Below are 24,269 nucleotides of genomic sequence, written 5' to 3'. Positions count from 1 at the left end.
ACCACAGGGGAAGTTGGCCTATGATCAAAATCTTGCTTCAGATAATCCTCAAAGTAGATCATTAACTACATGTGTTAGTATTATCAACATTGAGCAAGACACTTTGTGAAGAACTGTGTTAGACAAACAGAAGTAAAAACTTTGGTTCCTGATCTCAAGCTGGAACGCTCTCTGTGCACCCTCAAAAAAAGTAACAAGGATGTGGCACCCACAACCCAAGGCGAAGGCTGCTTTAAAAATCTTTTAGGGACGGGTGGCTCAGTTGGTTAAGCGTCTGCCTTCATCTCAGGTCATGATCCCAAGGTCCCGGGATCAAGTCCCGCATCGGGCTCCCTGCTCAGCGGGAGTCTGCTTCTCCCTCTGCTGCTCCCCCTTGCTTATGCGCTCTCTCTCACTCTCTGACAAATAAATAAAATCTTTAAAAAAAATTTTTTTTCTATTATTTTAAAAAGAGGGTGTAAACACTGGAAGCTTCCATTGTCCACCCTGAAGTCTAACTTAGAATCTGGTCAGAATTATATAGCCAGCATTTGTTGTGGCTGACTGAGCCTAGCGCCAAGAATCAACAGTTCAAATAGTATCAGCCCTAACAGACTGTCCACGGATGCGCATCTTACTCATCAATTCTGGGTTCTGGGGGGAGAGAGCTACGCGGTGGGACAGTGAGGAGGAGAAAGGCGCCCTTAGGAGGATTCTGGGAGGAAATTCGAAAGAAACGTCTGTAGTTAGAGCCTTCCCAGCTCTTTCTACCCCTTGGGCTGTTTGCTCCAGTTTTCCACATCCTCCTGCCCCAGCCTGTCCAAAGGTGAACACATGGCACTCTATAATCTGCTCCACCACCAAAATGCTCTAACTCCAAACTTCCCACTCTATCTTGATCCTAAATCAAAATTTTCACTATATCCATGCATACGGTCTTGGCTACATATTAAAAGAAAACTTAACTGTTCTACTTCACAGCAAGTGTGAGTATCTGCTAGCCTAAACTTCTTGGAGGTATGTGATGTTTTAAAAGATGTACTTTGATCCTCAGGCAACTTAGGATGGAATTCTGACCCGTAATAGCCAAATTCCCAAACGCAGCAAGTCTAAGATGTTCTAATTCCACAACCCATGTGCTTTGTAGCCACAAGAAGTTTTTCTTGACATTAACAATTGTGGGTGGTTTTTTCGGGGGGGTTGATGGGAGGTTGGTGGGATAACAGTCATTTCTAACTAGAGACTGTGGACTTGAAGAAAGACTCTCACAGACAAGACATATTCTTAATATTTCTATAATAAATTGTGGCTTTGGCTAGCTGTTTATATAATCTACTTCCCCATAAGGCTGTGTCTTACTCATCTGAGTCTTTGAGGTCCCATACAGTAATGAACACAAACAAGTCACTGAAAAATGAAAACATCTCTTAAAAACACTGATATATTACTGTGGGGCGCCTGGATGGCTCAGTCAGTTAAAGCGTCCGACTGAGCGTTTCAGCTCAGGGCTGAGAGATCAAGCCCGGCATTAAGCCCCGCACTGGAGAGATCAAGCCCCGCATTAAGCCCCGCACTGGGCTCTGCACTGGGGCACTGGGCTCTGCACTGGGCATGAAGTCAGCTTGAGTTCATACCCCTCCCTCTGCCCCTCCCCCACTCGCACGCATGGGATCTCTCAAAAAAAAAAAAAAATCGATATATTATTGTTACTAATGATTCCCTGGAGAGAAAAACTTCTATACACTTTCAATGTTTAAACTCCTAAAAATCAACAGAGGGCCTTTAGCTTCTCCTATTATGTCTCTGCCCATCTGATTCTAAAAAGCAGAGGCAGGTGGAGTTGGAAGAACCTACCAGTTTTGAATTAGTCAAGTGGACCTTGGCTCAAATGCCCTGCCTACCACACGAGCTGTGTGACATGGGGCAAAATACTTAACATTTCTGTGCCAGTTTCCTGACCTATTAAATCAGGTTTTAACACCTACCCCCAACTGGGCAGGATTAGTCAGTGAGATCTGCACCAAGGGTCTAACACTGTCAGTCACACGCCTCCTTCCCTCACTTCCCTACAGGAAAGTTATGAGAAGTCCAACAGTACAGAGCAAAACCTACGGCATCTCGCTTGGTGTCATGGGCTCCCTCATGATTAGGCATTTTTCACAAACATCAGGACTTCTGCCGCACACCTGGGAACTGAGCAGAGTGAGCCTGCCCCCAGCATACCCAGAGTAGAAATCAAGGACACAGACTCAGAACTGCTCTACAAGCTCTATGAATGCATATTTTAGATTTGTTGCTCCAGTGATGGAATGTTGCTGTTTCTAACAGTCTCCAAGCCACCTGCAAAATACTTTTTTGCTGGGTTGGGAATATAGTAAGAAAAGGGAGAAAATACACACTCATGCGGATCCCATTTCAGTCCTTTGAGACTTACCTGCTCCACTGTCTTCCTTTCACCTTCCTCCACTGCCTGAGCAACTATGCTGTGTCTGGACTAGGAAAGCAAAGATCTAGACCCGCTCTCAAAAACTCACAATCACCCCCAACACTGACACTGATAGCCCTCCCAACACTTGGCAGAACACAGGCCCCGGTGAAAACACCCTGCTTTTCTGAAAAGATAAACATACACACTGAAATTTAGATTAGATCTACTTGAGGACCTTTTTTGCAGTTCTGTTTCCAAGCATTCATTTTGATTAAGCTCATCCCAATCAAAAGGCTTATGTTACTTCTTAGGAAGATAATGGACTATCCATGTAGCGCGGACTACACAAAGAGAGCCAATATATCCAACTTGAAACAGATGAAAGAGACAGATATGACAGCACCCCAGTTTCTATGATATTTCACTGCATAAATCATTATCCCAAATATAAAGGCAAAAGAACATGTATGGTAACTATCCAGAGTGATAGGTTAATGCTAGGTTACTACAGTTTTTCAGGACCGTTCATGGCTGGGATATAATCCAATCAGGTCAACATTTATATTTAATCCTCCAATCACACTCAAAGACCACTTGTTTTAGAACAACAATGCAATTGTTACTTGGGGCGCCTGGGTGGCTCAGTCGTTAAGCATCTGCCTTCGGCTCAGGTCATGATCCCAGGGTCCTGGGGTGGAGCCCCGCATCGGGCTCCCTGCTCAGCGGGAAGCCTGCTTCTCCCTCTCCCACTCCCCCTGCTTATGCTCGCTGTCTCTCTCTCTCTCTCTCTCTCTGTGTCTCTCTCTGTTAAATAAATAAAATCTTAAAAAAACAAACAAAAAACCCCACAATGCAATTGGTTACCTGGAATTTAGAACTAAGCCCAATGAGCTTTTTACCCCATAGTGACATGTGCACTCTTCCTTTGCTCCTGTTCTATTAACAGGTGAGAGATATTCTTTGAGGCAGTACATACTGACTGCAAATATTTCGTGGTAATAAATAGCAAAAACATTGGCAATTTATGTTTTCTGGACAAAGTAAATCATAAACACAATGCCTGAACTAACTTTATTTTTAACCCAGTTCTGTTTCTCCACATTTTACAGAAGAAAGGCTCACAAAGAAGTTTATCTCTAAATAAGTGCATAACTAAAATTCCTGAATGTGAGGTTTCAGGACTGAGGAGGGTGATGTGTGATTTCAGCTGCCTCTCTTAATTCCCTAACTTTCGTGGAATATCAGCAGTTCATGCCAGAACTTGGCTTATTTAAAAAAAAAAAAACAAAACTAAAGGCCACTGTCAAATAAAAATAAAGGCTATACTTTACAAAACACACAAAGCAGCACCACAGGGCCCTTCCTGAGGCTGTAATAGTACTAGCTGAAATATTTATAGACACCTGGATCAGAATACATATATATTTATATCATTTTTGTTGAAGGAGTGAATTAGGTCAGTGCCCTTAAGAAGCTCCCCATCAGCTCTCTTTTCTACTCTCCAAACAGTGAAACCCTTTGTCCATTGTATTAACCACTGTAAACTGTTTGGACATCCATTGTTAGCCCTGGCCAACTGGATTAGTCTGGCTAAAAAGAGAGAAAATGGGATTCTGTCAATATATTTCTCACACAATCAAATTTAAGCAAGCTTTGCAAAGAGCCAGCTCATTCTAACTGCTACACCAGTGGCTGAAATGAAGTTACTGGTCACGCTTATCTTGGCATTTAGAATATTTGCGTTCCTCTCACTTCAAATTTTTCTGCAAGGAGCCTTCAGAAGTAGCACTAGAGACAGAAGCCTAAAATAAAATGTCAATCAACAAATCATTTGGCCAGCCCACCTCAAAGCAATAATAGTAAGGTCCCTAGGAAGTAAAAACTTGATTCAATTGATTGAAAATGTTTAAATGTCTCAAGAGCAGTACAGTGCAGCTCACATTTCATAATAAAAGCTAGAAATAGGACAGTCACTATTGCCAAATGTTTTAGTAGACTAGCATGTGCTGTCAGCATGAGATTCTTGGCACCAAACAGGATAAAAATCTAATTTCTTTCCATTTCATTTGTCAAAAGATAAAGACAGAAAAAGGGAACATCCTTTTTAGCCCACCTATTAACAAGATTTATGTATCACCTTTTACTTTATTAAAAACTAACAAATCAGAATGACTTCAAAAAGAAAACACTCATAAATTTTTATAAAGTATACATCAAAGCAGTGTTCTTAGAATTAAGTCACCTTTCAGTTTCTGTATTAATTGGTAGGCTTGCAAATTATAACTTCTTAAGCTTACTCATAAAGAAAAGTACCTAGAATCACAGATTAGTAGCTGAAGAAGCCGAGGCCCTTCAGAGAAACAATTATGTGACAGGTAGGTCTTACAGCAGCATCCGTCCTCCAGCAGGTGACTGTAAAGTCAAAGGACAGACTCTGAATGTGCATTACAGAAAGCAGTCGTAGGGTTGCTCTGGCAAATGTTCTTACGTAATAATGATGATCCTAGTACGTTACAACCACTGCCACTTAGGTCACCAGTGCCACCCCAGGGGGCATCTATCCCATTTCTTGTTGTCTGGCACTCCTCTTCCCTTACTTCCAGAAACCCCCAGCCCCCTGGCCAACAGGGTGCACTTGTTTAAGATCTAGAAGGAGGAAGGAAAGCAGATGCCGTTCGTTTTCTTTTTTTCCATAGCAGCAGTTGCAGGCGAGGCGAACTTGCCAGACCTGAGCTTTGCACTTTTCACTTAGCTCCCTACCATTTCAGCCACCTCTGGGCTGCAGAGGCTGAGCAAGACCTTGGGGTCCTGGCTCTGCACCACAGCAGCTTTCTAACTTGCTGGGGTGCAAATATGAAAGCCAGTGGTGGGCCCTTGGTTTTTGTCTGTCCAGCCTCTTGTTTTGTAGGCATTAATGCTCTCCATTAAATTCCTTTCTCCTTGAAATAGCTAAAATGGTGTCCCTTTTCCTCACCAAACCCTGACTGATCTGGTACACAGTGCCCATTTTACAGCTGAGAAAAACTGAACATGAAAAAAGTAAATTGCCTGAGGTAAAGCAAGCAAGTGGGAGGACAAAGGATGCACACCCAGGTCTGCCTGACTTCAGGGTGACAGAAGGGAAGCCAAACACATCCCTGACATACAACCCAGCAAATCCACTCCTAGGAATTTAGGTAAGAGAAATGAGTGCATAAGTCCACAAAGCAAAGTGTGGGTGACTTCCCTAGCAGCTTTAGTCATAATAGGAAAACACAAACAGGCAACAACCTAAATATCCATCAAGAGAAAAATGGATAAACAAACTGATGAACTCACATAAATGGACTACTACTCAGCAACAAACAAGAACTACGGAATCAGATGACAATACGGATGAATCTCACAGAAGTTATGTTGAGCAAAAGAAGCTAGACACAAAATGTTGACTTCATTTATACCAGATCCTCCCAAAGTCAAGCAAAACTATCCCATGGTGAGAGAAGTCAGAAAAGAGGAAGTGGGGTGGTAACAGGAAAAGTAGCAAGAGAGAAGCTTCTACAGTGATGGAAAGTCCTGTTTTTTTATCTAGGTGGTAATCACAGAAGTGAATACATTCATATAAGTGTTCATCCAGCTCTGGAGCCAGATAGTGGTGTCTGCACAATCCTGTGGGTGTGCTACATGCCACTGAACTGTACACTTTAAAATGGTTAGAATGGTGGATCTTATGTGCTTTACCACAACAAAAACAAATTTACCAAGCCGTCCATTTGAGATCTGTGCATTTTACTCTTATACTTCATTAAGACACGAGAAAAACAACAATATAAAAAAAGCTTCATTATGAGTAAACAAGTTTGTAAGGACAGACCCTGGATACAACTGTTTCTATGGGAAAATTTTTCTCAGTTTCCTGCACATTTTTTTAATCTCAGTTCTTTGGTAAATTGAGTCCACCTTTCCTGCTTCTTCCTGACTTGGGTAAAGACACCTGCAAACTGTGCACTTAAGCAGTATAAGTGGATTATTTCTCCCAGACCTCTGATTAAAATTCAGATTAGGTCTGCTAGAAAGAAGGCCACTGGTATTCCAGATGAACCCAGCGCCTCTTTATTTCAGTGTGTCGCCGTTTGCCTGTTTTTAGACTCCAACAATAACACCAGAAGGAAAAGCACAAATGTTTCCAGTTCCATTTCTGGAAAATCTCAATGGGTGTCTAAGATGCCACAAATCTCTCTCCTCTCTTAAAACTCACGCAGACACTAAACAGACCATCCAAGGTAGGCAAAGTGTTCTGCCTCAAGTTATGCTGAAAAACTCACAAGTGCCTGAGTGATGGTAAAACTCAAGCGACAGTGAGTGATTCTGTGTTAGTGAACAATGAGGGCATGCAGCAGTAACCAGGAGGCTCATCTTCAGCCCACCTTGTGAAGACCAGACTCTCAACTCTGGGCCTTACCTTGCTTCTGCTACAGGCAAGACAGCCCCCGAAAGAGAAGGCCACGGGAAAAGACGGGGGTGTTGGAGACTCCCAGTAGGCACCTCTTACTGGGAAGAGTGGAGGGGAAGAAGAAAGAGAAAACGATTCTCCGGAATCGATGCGAGATGACTGCAGATACTGTCTTGGGCGGCAGAGCAAGGAGGAGAATACGGCACACACCGTGGTGGTACATTGTTGAAGCTGCAACTGAATAATAGACCTTCCCAGCACTTCATGAGCTCAACAACTCCTGGCACTCTTGGGTTCTGTTTGTCCTTTAGAACAGTATCTTTCCGAGACAACCCACTGGGACCTCTTCTTAAAAGAAAAAAAAAAAAAAAACAAAAGAAAACAAACCCAAGTTTTTTAAGGAGCATGAAAGCACTTTAAGACGACAAGAACCAATAGAAATTATTTAGAATGTTCTCTCGGCTTTATACCCAACCACTTAGAACCGTAAGCACTAGAGAAGACTTCAGAGGCCTTCAAATACAACTACTCATTTCCCTATAAAGAAATTTCCACTTACATGCCTTAGCTGCAGTCACCCAGCTCATTAGGACAGCTAATACACTGCCACAGAAAAGGTCAGTACAGAACTCTACAGGTTTTTCCTTACTCACAAACTATCCATCCACTCACTATATAAATGTCAAGAATCCACTCTTCTTGGGTTCCCAGTGAGTCTTCAATTCTTACTGGTTTATGCAACAGAAGCCTTCCCCAGATCCAGTCGGTTCAATTGTGGTAAACTTAGTGGATATGTTTGGTGTCCTGTCAGCTTCTGGGGTTACCCAGATGACTCAGACCAAGGAGGGGCTCACGGCAGATGGGAAGTGACTGGCATGGAGCAGACATGATAAGGGCTCTAATAAATACTGGCATGTGCACACCAACCAATCATGGGCAAGAAGGAAATTGATTCAGCCTGAGTGAAGAAGGGTAAAAGGGAGGAACCACACTTCTAAAAATGAGCTCACAGGGACATTCCTTCTAAACAAGTCATTCTTTTCAAAAACAGAAATGGTTAGTTTTGCTAATTAATTCCCTCAAATAATTTCATTCTGCTTTTGCCATATATATTTGCGAACCGTCTTCTATGGACTGAGAATGAGCTGGCTGCCTCTCAGAGCATACACTACCCTCCTTCCCAACACAGACTCAGGGTCTCAGGTGTGCTCTACTCCATAAGGCATAAAAGAAACCCCACAACCTAGAACTTGCAACACTGCCTTTATTGCTGTGACAATAAATGGCTCTCCAAAATGGTTCCCAAAAAAGCCATTTTGGACCATTACTTCCTCCTCAGAGGAAAGAAGGTCTTAGAAGCTACAAGTCTGAGAAAAGTTCATTTATTCCTACTGATGATTAGAAAGCATTATTTCCCCTGTTCACCTCCAACTCGAATGACAAAATGTAGAGTATCTGCAGTGTTCTTTCATCTCTACCAAAGCTTTTCTTTAATACAATGGCAAAGATATAACTGGACTTTAATCATTATCTGTTAATTACAGCCTAATAACTATTACCTACCAAGAAGACTATCCCAATAATTGTCTCAAAATGTATTATGTATATCCCCCTCCAACGCCTCTGGCTTGTCACTAACTATAAATGTGTAACTATGTATTTAGTCTCATACACGGTGTCTATCAGATGAGGCATACCGTAATTAAGTTTCAAAAGGTGATGCCATTTTTTTCTTGTGAACATAAAGTATATATTCATATGGCTGATTAAAGTCTACAACAAAAAATAACTGCCCTATTAATTAATTCTGAAGCCCATCTTTATATATGCACATAGGTAAAATTTAGAAAACACCTGCATTCAGGGATGGGACATGGGATCTTTGCCATGATTATTGGTATAATTTGAAATTTTTTTGTCAGTCCAGCTTCCTAAATCACAAATATTTTATTCACTCCTAGCATTCCTACCACCCCCCCAAATCTCTCCCACACACATGCAATGTTGGGACAAGACAAAGAGGAACTAAAAGCCATGAATATTCTAATTAGGCTAAATATTAGTCTGAAAGTCAAAATAAACACTACAAAAATAATATTGCTAATGGTCTAAAATGTACAAGGTGGGGAGGCACCCGGGTGGCTCAGTGGGTAGGCGTAAACTATTGATCTTGGGCTCATGATCTTGAGCCCCATGTTGTGGGGTAGAGCTTACTTAAAAACAAAACAAAACAAAAAGTACAAGGTGTATAAGTGATTAAGAAAGACTGCATTATGTTTTTAAGGTTAAAGACCTGATTTAACTATAACCATCTGGCCGAGGCACTAAACAAATATCTGCATGGATTTAAAACGACTAAAGTACAAGTTACTAATTGAAGGCTTAGGATTTCACGTAAAAGGTGTGCATGCACACACAGATTAAGGATTTTGGTGACTCAAAGTGTCTTCTATTCTGGTTTTATTTACCTACCATGACCATGAACTTCAGCTGCTCATTTTTTTAGGTCAAGGCAGGGTTTGTTTTTTTTTTTTTAAACCTCAAGACTTCCAATTCCTACTACAATCCTTGTTTAAAGCCTACATTACAGACCAACATAAGCTACATTTTTAAAAAAATTAAATGGATTTCGGTGCACCTGGCTGGCTTGGTCACTAGTGTGCGACTCTTGATCTCGGGATTTTGAGTTCAAGCCCCACGTTGGGTGTAGAGATAACTTTAAAAATTAAACCTTTAAAAAAAAAAATTGGGTGCTATTTGGTTCTCTGCCTTCTCCAGCACTGCTAGATCAGGAGAGCAAGCTGTGCTCCATAGCAGAGTGATGTCCCCCTGCAGTGCCAAAGTATTTCCTCCATTTTCAGTCCATCCTATCACAGGTTCACACCAGCAGATTCTGTCTGACATTCCTGAAGGTGGGTCACGGTTCAGGGAGCTCTCCATAACTAAACACCACACTCATATTATAAACAGCATTACCAAGTCTCAGATTTCAAGGGCTGTGTTCACAATTTTTCCCTTATTTTCCTATCACTCATCCCCACAATTTATTTCTCCTACATCAAACTCTGTTTTACTTAATACTTATTGTGCCTCGTTCTAAGCAACCTATCTAAAAATAAGTGAATTTGGTAGCCGGCTTTATATTTTTTATCCTTGGAGTACAGTATTCGGGCACAGTAACTGAAAAATAACGTGCCACCTGTAAGTCTGTGTAGCACACTTTAGAATAACACTATTCAGGGAACAGCAAAAAAAAAAAAGGCAGAAAAAATGCTTAATTAACATATCAGGTATTTTTTCAATACGACAGTCTCTCTTCTGGGCTCATAGGTTATCAAGGCTGATGAAACTTTGGATGCTGTGGCCGCTGGATGATAAAGGCTCTAGATCCCTTAAAAACAGAATGAAACCATCACCGTCATGCGAAGGCCTCTGCAGGCCTACCTGGGCTCTAGAAGTGAGAGGCCAAATTAAGTGCACTTCCTAATCAAGCTGAAAGAGTGAGAGCAGACACCTGCCAACTCTAAGCTCTGCTTCGTGTGCAATAACATTGGTGGTGTACAAGCTTAGCCAGCTGTATTTCCCAGGTACCCTTCAAACCAGGAACTAGCTATTGCCAGTACTTAATGTTAGGACTGAGTGCCTGGAAACTTTTTCCCACTGCTCTTACATGGTCTTTAAAAAAAATTTAATGGTAATATCACCTTAGACCCACATCAATTTGGTAGCTATACCGGCTTCTGCTAACAAGGGTCATCATAAAAATTCCTGTGGGGGGTGCGCTTGGGTGGCTCAGTCGGTTAGGCGGCTACCTTCGGGTCAGGTCATGGTCCCAGGGTCCTGGGATTGTGCCCCGCATCAGGCTCCCTGCTCGGCAGGGAAGCCTGCTTCTCCCTCTCCCACTCCCTCTGCTTGTGTTCCCTCTCTCGCTCTCTCTCTCAAATAAATAAATCTTTAAAAAAAAAAAATTCCTGTGGGGGTGAAGTAGGTCATTAATAGTTTTAGGGAAGATTTCTTTTTTAACCCCGAGAAGTTCACAAAAACTCTGGCGTTTTTAACCCCCTAAACAGGTGTTAAATCTGACCGCTAAGTCTGTTTCTGACCCCAACCCCTGGATTTAGGAGCAAGAAATTAACTCAGTAAAACGTGAGATATTCTGCCCCCCAACTGTACTCCCCAACACACATGCACATCAATCACACCCTCCTATGTGACTACATCCCAAATCACCTTCAATGGAAAATGCCTTTCAACATCAAGGCTGGCTACTCCAAGGCCGTCTGGCCAACAATTGTTGGCCCCCTGATTACTGCTCAGAATCTAATCAATGAGGCATTTTATAGGGAGTCAGCTCTCAACCTAGATAAATTAATCTGTAGCCACAACTCCTTAAGGGATTTGTTTTAGGGATCAGGCAAGGAATTCCCTGACAGCTCATATTCTGGGTAAGAGTATGTTGCAAGTTTCCGCTGTGATTACTAACCCTGCCTCTTAACCCCACCCCCGCCACCCACACCTCCTGGCACTCCCGGCCCCAATCTGCATGACTTTGTCAACTACAGAACTTACTACTATCCACAGGACTCAAGTGGCCCCGCCTAGTTTCAAGAACTCACCTGTCTATTAAAAAAGAATACCTTCAGAAGAGAAACCCTTTCTAAACTTAAGTCACTGCAGGGATTTTCACATCTCCCTTGCATTCCCAGGCACTTCTGCAAAAGATAAATGGCTGGCTGTAACCTTTTGTCAATGTACAAAAAATCAGATCAAAAGTTAAACAAATGTAGGCAGAAGTCCTTGCAAACAGAATTCCCCGGGGGGGGCGAGGTTAAAATTCATTGGTCTTAGGCATTTCAGTGCCTCAAAAATAGTAATATTCCCTGTGTAGGGGTAGGGTGAAGTTTTTAGCAGGAAGCTGGTTCACTTTGTAGGGAAATTCAGTCATTAATACATTAGGGATTTTAGGACTCCTCCCTCCCCACCAAATTCTGTTGCTGGCATTCAAGGCCTTTCGAGAGTGTGAGCAACTTTTTGTTTACCTCGGCTCCTGCCTCGACACCTACCTGGTACCTCCTACCTGTACTTCTAGATCCTACCACCTCCCAGGACCCACCACTTTCAGCACCTGTCTTGGTTCTTATTAGTAGCTACCATTTACCTGGCACCCACACATGCCCAACACCCTAACATCACTTCATGCAGTCTTCACTCAACCCTATGAGGTGGGTGTGTTATCAGCCCCATCTTCTTTACTGGCTTGCGCTGTGAGGTACCTGTTCAAATGCGGCCCTTTCTTCCCCAAAACAATCCCTACAGGGAGGGTGTGTAACGCAGTCCCACCTGGCCCGTAGTTCTGCACCGCAAAGTATGTCTGGGTATCGCACACCCGCCACCCCCCACCCCAGCCACAGGTATCCCAGCAGAGTCCAGAGTCTCAAACAGTCTAACATGTTTGGCTCTCACAGACTCAGAAGGCAGACGCTGAGTCTTGCTCATCTTGTACCCCTCACAGAGACCGCCGCAGGTAGGGAGGTGCTTGTTACTAGCTGTGTGGTCATGAAAAGGTGGCGGCAGCCATTTCAAGGAAAGAAATCCCCCTTCATCAATCTGGTAGCAGCTCTGAAAAAGTTCAAGGAACACCTCAAAAGCCACCATTGCCTGAGTGAAGCGCCCCTTCTCCCATCTCCCCGGAAAGGAGAAGCCACAGCATCGCACCCTTATTTCTAACTGGAACTCATCATTCTTAATTATGTGCATGCTTTCCCGACAAGACAGTGTAACAGAGGCACGCTCTTTAACACGGGTATTGCCCACGCTGAAGTGAAGCTGTTGAGGAAAATTTAATGAATAGTCAAATTTCATCCTTCGACAGGATATTGAATGCTACAAATGCAACTACTCCTGCTCCTCACTTAAAACATCTCCTTCCCAGGTGTGGGTGTAGATGTTAGCCCCCACACACACACATACACACCGTCCCTCCCAGGAATGATTCTGGCAGAGCCGGGTAGTTCTCCCAAAATGATTGTCAGCACACCTAGCACAGACCACCAGAAGCTCTGAAGCAAAGGGCCTCTTTTCCCCCTTTGCTAGGATTCCCCAAGCTGAGGGAGGGCGTGTGGAATCACAGGGCAGTTTCTATGATGAGGTGAGTCTTCGCTGGGAACTGCAGGGAAACCACAACCATTATTACTCAGACCAGACAGCTGCCAGGGAAGCAGCGCTGAAGAACTTAAGCTAAAATAGAGGTGGGAGGCTGTATTCCATTACTAAGCCCTGGAGTATTCACTCCCAAGTTCGTCCACATTTCAAGAATGTTAAAACCCTGTAGTCAAAACCCTGATTATTTATAACTTAAACTACTGTGTAAAAGCGGAAACTTGACAAATGAAGACATAAAAGAAAGGGAATGGTGACAGGTTAAGATAATACCAGAGTAGAAGGCACTCATCACTCCCTTTTTGTGGCTTCCTCCAAAACCCCATCTCCAGTCCCTACTGAAAACAACTTTTACTGGTATTACAGAGGCAGCTGATTAAAAGGGAAAACGAAGCTCCTGGTCTCCAAAGAGTTGTCAGTTTGTCTCACACACACATGCCTGTAGCTCTGCATCAAGTAAAAGTATGTGGTTTGAAACAGAGAAAGAAAACACCAAGGCATGCAGCAGGGTACATCACAGGCAGGACGAGATGCCTTCAAGGTAGCAGAGATCTAGGACAGAGTTCAGGACAGTTTCCCCTTCCCTCCTGGAGACTTACTCTGAAAAGTGACTTCAGAGAGGAGAAAAGGATCAAGGAGCCGCGGAGGCCATGAGCCACCGCCCGGTCGGGTGAAATGTACCCCCCGCGCTCGGCCCCACGTTCAGGTGGGAGAGTAACAGCTACCTACCGCGCAGCAGGAAGCCCACCACGCGCTCCCACGCTCATTCCCCGAGACCTTTCTCCCGACCGAGCGGACTCGAGAGGGCACTTACACGGAGCCAAGCTGACAGCTCCCGCCGGGGTGGAAACCCGCGATCTCCCCGCACCGGCATCTCGGGCGCAAGTCCTGCCTGGGCTCCGCTCCTCCTTGTTGTCCGCGCAGCCGATTAGTCCTGGGACCCGCAGCCGGGACTGAGGCACCGCCGGCCCGTCGGGCCCACCCCTTTGTCCCTCCTCCCGCCGCCCACCCCCCCCCCCCAGCCGGAGCGCAGCGCCTCTGCGCCGGCCGCCGGACCCGGGAAACTCTCAAATGGGCCGCTACCACCCCCGCGCGGTCGGGGGGTGCGGGGAGGGCTCTCAGGGCCAATCCTCGAGGCTCCCGCCACTGGCCGTTTCACAGGCGACTCCCGGGCAGGGGGCGGGAGGGGGCGGCGGCGGCGGCAAGGGGACGCCGGGGTCCGAGCGGCCCGCGGTCCCCACGCCCTACCCCCCGTCCCGGGCGGCGCGATGGTTCGCTCCGCGGCGCGCACTAGGCCGGCAGGTCCCGCTCCGGGCGCGCGCGAGGGAAACGCCGGGAGGGTAGCAGGAGGCTTGGGGCTGGTCTGTCTGTCCCGGGGTTCTTCCTTTGAGGTCGGTTGCGCATCCGGTACGAACACTTTTTGGAGAGGTTTGCGGCGCCTCTTTAGCTCTCTTCCTAAAGGAAGAAGAGGGGAAACCCCAAAGTTTTCTGTCCTGCCTAGAGGCCTGCCCAGCCAGCCAACACAAACACGGCATTGTACCCCACATTTCTCAGCTCAACAACTGATTACCCGAATTCCGAGGGTGTTGGGATGTTGGTGTTAAATAAAACATGACTTAGGAGGAAAATATACTCCAGGTTATCTCTTTGGCACATTTCCAACAACTCCAATAAAGATAGGAACCCCTCTCTCATTTTAAAAGGCTACCACCAGTAGGTCACAAATGCTTAGCCAGTAGGATTTAATTCAACTCAGTACGTTTACTCGTTTTAGAGTCCTATGTACAAAGAACTGCACAAGAGAAGTAAAAGCTTCCTTATTTTAGAGGCATGTAAATTATTCGGAGACTCAAAACAGGTACACTGATTAAAAATAAAATTTTGGGTTTGAAATCTAAGGGAACCACGTTGTAAGAGAAAGAAGTGCGGACCACCTTGCTCTTCCCTTAAAATCGCTTTCCCTTAAAGCAAAACTCGGCCTAGGCTCACAAGTGGAAGGTAAGAGGTAAAAGGTCTGGTCTGGCCCGCTGACGAGATGCAGATGCTGGGCTCTCTCCCTGAAAAATTGCTTCACTTCCTGCCTAATCAAAACAAGTTTGGCAGTTTATGTGGAAAAACAAGTCCAGCAGATGCCGCTCTGAAAGTGTTAGGCTTCTGGCCTCCTTTGGGGTAACTAAGTGCATGCCTCTGGACAAAAAGCATTGTGAGTAACATTTCCCACTTTCCTTCAAGTCTCCAGACCTAGATGTTTGGGTAGTATTCCTGATGTAAGGTGTTACTCTCCTGACCTAAGCACCAATTTAAAAAAATGTTTCCCAAATTAGGTAGTGCCTACAAACAGCAACAGTGATAGCCTGAGTGAACTGGTCACACCTTAGTGATGTGAGCTTCATTAGCATTTAAAAAGGAAGAAAGGAATCCAGAATGTAGCACTAACATCTGCTGAATGATTTCCTTTTTCTCTCTAGAGATGCACTGTCCATGATTCATGATAACCACTTCCCACATGCAGGTATTTAATATATTTCAATTTAAATTAACTAAAATTAAAGGAAATGAAAATTCCAGTTTCTTGGGCACGTTAGTCACATTTCCAGGGCTCAGTAGCCACATGCAGCTAATGGCTACCATCCTGGACAGCACAGATATAGAGTATTTCTACCACTGCAGGAAGTTCTATTGGACTACACTGCTCCAAATAATGAAATAGTTGTATACTGGAAATACTATTCTTCTGACACAGTGCCTGACACAGATTAACAATAAATAGTTGTTGAAAAACATGATTCAGTTAGTACGCTAGCATTGCTGGTGGCAGTTATAAATAAATACTAACTCTTTGGAGAAGGAATTCATAGTACATATTTTTCACATGTGGGTTGCACATTTGAACCCCACTCCTAGAATTTGTTTCTCGGAAGAAATTCTATCAATCACTGACCCACTTCTATCAAGCCAGACCCCTGATAAAAGACTTAGGCTCTCAACTTGGGGAGCTCAGTCTATTACAGCAGATGCCCAGTAAATAATAAGAAACTAAGTGCTGGGATTCCTGGAAAGCTCACGGGACTCAGGGGACTTTTGGGAGGGGTTCTTCACCCAGATGGGGTTCAGGGAAGGCTTTCCAGATGTGGGGTTGCTTACAGGAATGAATTTGTGAGTCAGAAAGAAGGGGGAAAGATTTCCAGGTGAAGGGAATAAATACAAGTGGAGAAACAGGAATGAAGAGACCACAGACTTGCTCTTCAGTGCCAGGAAGTGAGGTTGCCCAGGCAGGCAGGGGCTGTATTCTCCTATGAACACAGTACAAGTGGGATTAGATTGGCATTTTGTAAAGATCACTCTGTCAGCTTCTGGAGGAAGATGAATGTGGCAGGTTGTGGCGGGGGGGGGGGGGGAGGGCGGTCAGTAAGAATGACAAGACCAGCAAAAAATGTGTTTTTGTGGTAAGGCAGGTGAGAGATGACATGGCTATCAGGCCGTGTTAGACAAAAAGGAGCCACTTCTCGAGAAATTAAGGGAGAGTAATCATCAGGCTGGTTGACTGCCTGATTATAAATGATGTAAGGAAGAGGGAAGTGAGTCTAAGGTGACTCTCAGGTTTCTGGCTTAACTGAGTAGATGACAGTATCTTTACCAGAGAATGCAGGAGTGGGAGCAGATCTTGGGAGGGGCTTGAGGAAAGAAGGTGAGTTTAGTTAAGGACTGCTTGAGTTTCAGGGGCTATGGGTCATGCAGGTGAAGATGTTCAGTTGTCTACTACGCACTAGTCATTGAGTACTTGGGTAGAGAGCTCTGGGATAGAAGAAGAAATCTGAGTATTGTCAATGTATCAAGAAAGATGAGGTCAGGGGAGGAAGTGAGACTATTCAGAGACACTATGTAGATTGAGGCAGCAGAGGATTAAAGATAGGACCCATCCAGCCTGTTTTCATAATAACCTTTATTATGATAGGCAAAAAAAAAAAAAAAGATAGGACCCATCTCTGGAAATGCCAATTATTAGGGGGCAAGCTCAAATCCCCTGAGCAGAAACCAAAGAGGAAAAGGGAAGGAAAAAACCTCTCTGGAGCAGTATCCACAAAGTCAAGGGAAGAATGAATTTCAAGCAGGGGAGAATAGCCAACAACAGACACCAATGAGGAGGTCAGTTAAGGTAAGAACAGAAGACGCTCACCAAGAAGAGAACCAGTGCTCATCTTGGCCAGAGCTGTTTCAGTGGGAAGATGAGACTGGAGGTCAGACTCCCATGGCTGACTGGTAGGTGAGGCACTTCAGATAACAAAGGATGGAAACCATCAATGTCCAATAATAGAGGGCTCCTGAATTACAGCCGATCGACTGAATTGGCATAGCAAGCTGTCGTTTAAAATTACAAGTCTGTCAAGCAACAAGGAAAATAATGATATAGTAACCAATGAAAAAGACACAAATGGGCGCCTGGGTGGCTCAGTCGGTTAAGCTTCTGCCTTCGGCTCAGGTCATGATCCCAGGGTCCTGGGATCGAACCCCGCATCGGCTCCCCACTCAGTGGGGAGTCTGCTTTTCCCTCTCCCTCTGCCCCTCCCCGCTGACCTGTGCATGCTCATGAGCTCTCTCTCTCTCTCAAATAAATAAAATCTTAAAAAAAAAAAGAAAAAACACAAATCTTGTCTACCCTATGATGACAATGAAGAAACTATGAAAAACATATAAACGAACTGGAAAGCAAATGGGAACATGATCTGATGACAGGATAAGACTGTGTGTCTTTCTCTTTTCAAATTGTAGTTACTGTTTGTGCCATGTTATTTGTGTAATGGACAGTTTTTCACTACTTTTCAGTATGCATCACAATGTATAAGATCTTTGTAATAAGTTGGTCAGAAGACCTCAAATCAATGTGATAAACTAAACACTTTCCATCAAATTTCCTCAAGAATATTGAAATTTGGATACACACACACACCCATAGACATATAGACATACATGTATATGTGTATACATACATATAAATTTGCAGTATAGTTATAAAGTGTCATTAAGTGGGAACAAAGGGATCTGACATTGAAAAGCTGACATGGTAACTGAGCAGTTTAGTTGGCCTGCACACAGAAAGGCTGACTGCAATCATAGAGACACTTTTCCACAACAAACATTTCCTGAACACCTCCCATGTACCCTGGGGCACATACAGAGAAGACAAAGACAATATATACTGGGGGGCTTGCTCACAGCATGATGAAGACGTAACCAAGTAAACAAATGATAAGGTGGGAGAGTTGCCCAAGTACAGGAATGATTAACATGCGGAGGCCACAGTTAACACTCTGCCCAAGGGAGGGGCACCATTCAGAAGAAAAGGCTTGGCCTGCCATCACCTCCCCTGCAGTGACCTCTTCTCTGCTGCCCTCTCCCACCCTTCTTAGTCCAAACAGCCATCCCAGTAACCATGCTTGTTCACTTAAAAGACTCTTTCCATCAGCACCTGCCATAGGCCCTAAAGTAACATCCAGGAGAAAGGCATGGAAAGTTCTGCTCTGCCCTTCACGCCTTTACTTTTTGTTATTTAATACTACTCTTGCTCACTTTCCAAAGTTTGTTAAAGTAGTCTTCTCTTTTGTGGGGGGGGGGGCGGGAGAGGGTCAGGGTGACTAGCTACCCTAAGTATCCCAACTCCTAAGTTTCTAGTGAAAGCACTGATACCTGTGTATGGAACTGCACCTAGTACCATATATTCCCTCATGACCCCCAAGCCCCACAGAAAAACAGACTTCTGATTGAGATTCTCCTCATCCAGATCTATGATGGTCATAGAAATACGATACAGTGGAACGAAGTCCACTTCAAGTGTAACAGTCATAGGTTTGTACACATTGCAGAGAGAGCAAATTATTTTCAGGCTAGCCTCCAGCACTTGGAATCCTGCAAACAAACAGATGAATGCATGATGATCCACAAGAAAACCTCTCAGGTTCACCGCAACCTTTTGGGTAGCTCAAGACTCTTGCTTTACCTTTGGAAACACTATGTTTCTGGTTCACTGACAAGCACTTTGCAGAGTCCCTGTCTTCAGGATTGTTCCCATATCTTAATATTATGTAGGAAGAGCAGAAAGCTGTCTCTTGTTTGCCACTTTCCAAAATGTCCATTTATCTACATGTTAGTGTCTCAAAGGGCAATACCCATTTTCACACAGCCATTCTTCTGTTCAGGAAACTGAGGTGTGTAACACTATTTATATTGTTCCATAGTTAAGAAAACTATTTTCAGTTTTGTTCATTTTTTAGATCAGTGAGTTTTTACAAAAAAATAAGATGCTCATTAAAAAGCATTCAAAGCAGCTCAGAAAAGCACAAAGAAATGTAAAAATCATCTAAAATCCTAATAACCAGCTTCAACATTAAGTGAACATTCCAGACATTTGCAGATACAGATAAAAGGCTACCTACAAGACTACCGCAGAGACCAGAATAATTTATTTTTTATTGTTATGTTAATCACCATACATTACATCATTAGTTTTTGATGTAGTGTTCCATGATTCATTGTTTGCATACAACACCCAGTGCTCCACGCAGAACGTGCCCTCTTTAATACCCATCACCAGGCTAACCCATCCCGCCATCCCCTCCCCTCTAGAACCCTCAGTTTGTTTTTCAGAGTCCATAGTCTCTCATGGTTCGAGACCAGAATAATTTAAACAAAAATGAGATCTTATTACAGTGATATTTTGATTTAAAAATAGTAAATAAAATTCTGTTTGATATTGACAGAAAAAAAAGAAAATTGAATAAAACAAAAAAATTCATGAGCACAGGATAAATATTTCTTCAACATATTTATCCCTAAAAGATCATCTAAAGAGTAAAGATTAACTTAGCCGAAAAAATCTTCAGTAGTGAGTTTCCAAAGACACTTCTAAAACATTAAGAGATTAGTATTTTAATTGATAAAGAATTACATGTTTTGAGGTGCCTGAGTGGCTCAGTCAGTTAAGCATCCAATTCTTGATTTCGGCTCAGTCATGATCTCAGGGTCGAGAACATTTGAGCCCTGAGTCGGGCTCCATGCTGAGCGGGGAGTCTGCTTGAGATTCTCTGTCTCCCTCTCCCTCTGCCCCCCCAACTCACGTGCTCTTGTGAGTTTGCTCTCTCTCTCTCTCAAATAAATAAATAATCTTTTTTTTTAAACTATGTTTTAATTTTAGAAAGTTTTTCTTCCTCCAGGACTTGTCTCTTTGCTATCTCCCTGTATTCAACCTTGCCACTCCCAATCCATCCTCCCCAACAGCCAGAATGATCTTTTCATGAGGCAGATCAGATCTCATAACTCTATCCTTTTAAACCCTCAAAATGTCGCCAATCCAGACTTCTTGTCCTGGCCTGTGTTATGGCTGAATGTTTGTGTCCCTCCCAGCCCCCCAAAGGGGTTGAAGCCCTAACCCCCAAAGTGGTGCTATCTGGGGATGGGCCTTTGGGAGGGAATTCGGTTTAGATTAGGTCATGAGAGTAGGACCCTCATGATGAGATCTGTGGTCTTGTAAGAGGAAGAGAGAGATCTTTCTCCAGGCCCATACACCTAGGAAAGACCATGTGAGGGCACACGGAGAAGGCAGCTAGCTGCCTACCAGCCAGGAGAAGGGCCCCCACCAAGAGCCAAATCTGTCAGCACCTTGATCTTGGACTTTGTAGTCCCCAGAACTGTGAGAAATAAACGCCCGTTGTTCAAAGCACCCAGTCTATGGCTTTTTGTTACAGAGCACAAGCTGGTTAACACAGCCTCCAAGTCGAATCGAACCTGCTGCCCCCTCCAAACTCAGCTCATCCTGCTCTCTCCCAAGCGCACATCCTGGAGCCACACTGGCCTTTCTTTGTTGCTCTCGAGACCCTGCCAAGCGCATTTCTGCCCTAGAGCCTTCGTTTGAGCTTCTCTGCCTGGACCACAGAGCCAGCTTCTGCTTAGATTTCTCTATCTAAAGCTGGAAGCATCCCTAGAGGTGGCAACCAGAAAGGGATGCCCTCAGGAGAGAGTCAAATTTAAGTTGAAGCAAGGACACGGAGTCCAGCTGAGTGTTTCCGAGAGCAGAGTGCAGGGGTGTGAAAAGGTGAGGGTGGTGGATGGTGTGGTTGTGCTAAGGGAAGCCTAGAGAGGAACCACAGCCCAAAACAGCAAAGGACCCTAGTATCCACGGCTCTCCCTTTTTAACTTTATTGTTATTATTACTACTGGTAAGACATTGGCAAGGATGTTGTTATTACTACAATGAAAAGATGAAAAGGAGTGAGTGCCAAAGTGATAAAAACATCAGACTGTCCGGGGAGAAAATTCTCAGTTCTCAGTGGATGGCGGCTTTCAATTCACCCTCTCCTCTTTCGGCCATTGACACAAATCCCAAACCCCAGCCTTTCCTCCCGATGTTTCCCCCCTCCTGGCAATGTTTCTGGGCATGATGGGTTTAGCTAGCCACAGAACTGACGGGAGAATTGGTGATGCACCGCAGGGTCAGCTGTGGGCCGCATGGGTGACGGGTCCGAGGAGGCACTGGCCTGGTGCTGGGGAGACAGTAGGCAGACCTCGTGGTGCCAGGCTCACGTGCCCGCTCCCAAGACACTTACGGGGATGGTCTGAGTGCACTCAGGCTGGCAGGCAAGGTCAAGGTACACTCAGCCTGCTGGACAGTGGGTCGAGACAGGGCATAATCCAGCTCCAGGCCTGGAGATCCTAGAAGCACCTTTTGAAGCACAGTTTGGTCTAGACAGGCCCTGCCAGGGAGAGTGCTCCACACTTTGGAGGATCCTCCCCTCCAAAAGGCAGGGTGCCCTGGGGCCTCAGAGGCGGGGTTTACTGAACTTCTGTTTACACTGCAGAGTATACAAAATCCATACTCTTTCCAGGGACAGATGCCACTTGTTAACCCTCCATTAAAAAACAGTACCAACAGGGGGTGCCTGGCTGGCTCAGTCCCTGGAGCGAGCGAGTGGTTCTTGATCTCGGAGTACTGAGTTCGGTACTGAGTTCGCTGGGTATAGAGATTACTTAAATTAAAAAAATAAACAAAAAAACAAAAAAACAGAAACCCTGATAAACAAAGATGGATTAAACACATACTATGTGTGCCAGAAATCTTTCAAAACACGATTTTAGCTCATTTCATGTAAGTCCTCACAGCGTCCCCCTCTGTATTTGGTGTATTTGGGGTTATTGCCCTGCTTTACCGATGAGAAAACTGCTTTGGAGAGGGGAAAACAGCTGCTGCCTGAGTTCCCTTCCAGTAGGAAGCGGAGGAGACTCCAGACACAGGTCTGTTGGATCAAAGCCTATCCTCCTCAGTGTTCTCCGACCCGTGTTCACTGCCTCTACCCCAGCAGGACAACTTCACGGAGTCAGGGACTGGTGGGGTTTTGGTGTTGCTACTGCTGTCTTCCTCATGGCGCCTTTTAACAGAACTCAGGAGGCTTTTTGCTGAACCAAGTGTCGGGGAGTCATGTTTGTGAAACTGCTTCCATGCAATATTGAAAAGGTAGGCTCCACATCTCTCTCCTCTGGCCATCCAAGATGCCAAAAGGGAAGAAGGGGAAGGGGAAGAAGGTGGCCCCGAAGCCTCTGTCGCGAAGAAGCAGGAGGCCAAGACAGTGGTCAATCCCCTGTTTGAGAAAAGGCCCAAGAATTTTGGCATCGGACAGGACATCTCACCCAAAAGGGACCTCACCCGCTTTGTCAAATGGCCCCTCTACATCCGGCTGCAGCAGGCCAAGGGCTGTTCTCTGTCAACGTCTGCAAGTGTCTCCTGCAATGAACCAGCTCACCCCGGCCTTGGACGGCCAAACAGCTCCTTGGCTGCGTTAAGCTGGCCCACAAGTGCAGACCAGAGACAAGGCGAGAGAAGAAGCAGAGATTGTTGGCCGAGGCTGAGAAGAAAGCTGCCAGCAAAGGGGAGGTCCCCACTAAGAGGCCTGTCCTTTGAGCTGGGGTTAACACTGTCACCACCTTGATGGACAACAAGAAGGCTCAGCTAGTAGGGACAGCACATGCTATGGATCCCATTGAGCTGGCTGTCTTCATTCTTGTCCTGTGTCATAAGATGGGGGTTCCCTACTGCATTATCAAGGGGAAGGCCAAGCTGGGGCGTCTGGCCCACAGGAAGACCTGCACCACTGTCGCCATCACACAGGTGAACTCGGAAGACAAAGGATCTCTGGCTAAGCTGGTGGAAGCCATCAGGACCAATGACAATGACAGATATGATGAGATCCTCCGACACTGGGGAGGCAACATCCTGGGTCCAAAGTCGGTGGCTCACATCGCCAAGATGGAAAAGGCAAAGGCTAAAGAACTGGTCGCCAAACTGGGCTGAGTGTATGCTGTTGAATTTTCTGTACATAAAAGTAATAAAAAGTTCTCTTTCAAAAAAAGAAAAGAAAGAAGAAGGTAAACACCACAAATGCATCTGACTCCAGCCATGAGCTAGTTAGTGAGAATCCTTGATACAAATATGATCTGGTGTCTAACTGGACTCACAGCACCCTTTCCCTGAACAAGTACTTTAAGAAAAAACACTTTAATAGGTTAAAAATTGGACCACGTAAAAAGATCCTCATCTCACAGGGCCGGGAGGGAACCTGAGGTGACAGAGGCCCAGGGGACTGTTGCAAGGGACACAGGTCCTCCAGGGAACCAGAGGGGCCTCTGGCAACACGAGAGTTGCTTTAAAAAATTATCACCAGAACTCTCTAGTCTGAAGAATTCGGTAACCCTGATCAGCACAGATTAAAGTTGCTGAAGAGTCTCCTAGATTTTCAGAGAATTCTCAGACCTGGAAGAGCCTTAGAAAAACATTGCAAGCAGATAGCTTTCCAGGGCAGTCATAATTTAGCGCGGGTCTTGGAAACAAAGGACGCCAGGCCTGGGAAAGGCACTTCCAGGAGGCGCGCAGCCCAAGTTGAAGATGTGGCTCACAACATTTATGTTCCTGTGGGACTTCTGCTAAATTTCTCTGAGGACAAGAATTACCTGAGACCTCCCAGGTCCCTCCCTGAGTTGCTGATTCAGAGGGGTCTGAGAAGGGGCAGGGGAACGGATGTTTTGAGCATGCATCTCCCCCCACACAAGTGAGCCTCATTATCAGGGAGGTTTGGCTTTCGTTCTTGCTTGCTTGCTTGCTTTCAGATTGTATTTATTTACTTGAGAGAGAGGAGAGAGTGAGTGAGAGCACAAGCAGGGGGAGCAGCAGAGGGAGAGGGAGAAGCAAGCTCCCTGTGCGGGCTTGATCTCAGGACGCTGAGATCATGA

General features: G+C 44.9%; 1 protein-coding gene and 1 pseudogene across 2 annotated transcripts in view; one reads left to right on the top strand and one right to left on the bottom strand.

Moving 5' to 3' along the window:
- Window positions 1–13,895, bottom strand: part of TJP2 (tight junction protein 2) — a 72,629-nt gene extending 58,734 nt beyond the window's left edge. For both annotated transcript variants that reach the window (XM_028117361.2, XM_088019166.1), the window contains exon 1: window positions 13,813–13,895. In XM_028117361.2, coding sequence (XP_027973162.1) covers window positions 13,813–13,872 — 60 coding nt within the window. In that variant the 5' untranslated portion in view covers window positions 13,873–13,895. The remainder of the gene's footprint in view (window positions 1–13,812) is intronic.
- Window positions 13,896–22,535: 8,640 nt separating this feature from the next.
- On the top strand, window positions 22,536–23,334 carry LOC114219764 (large ribosomal subunit protein eL8 pseudogene; annotated as a pseudogene).
- Window positions 23,335–24,269: the final 935 nt, after the last annotated feature.

The sequence above is a fragment of the Eumetopias jubatus genome, unplaced genomic scaffold (genome assembly GCF_037043125.1).
Source record: "Eumetopias jubatus isolate StellerSeaLion01/CBP00866 unplaced genomic scaffold, mEumJub1_p1.0 scaffold_15, whole genome shotgun sequence".
In the NCBI taxonomy this organism is placed as follows: Eukaryota; Metazoa; Chordata; class Mammalia; order Carnivora; family Otariidae; genus Eumetopias; species Eumetopias jubatus.
This window is presented reverse-complemented; position numbering and strand designations above follow the sequence as displayed.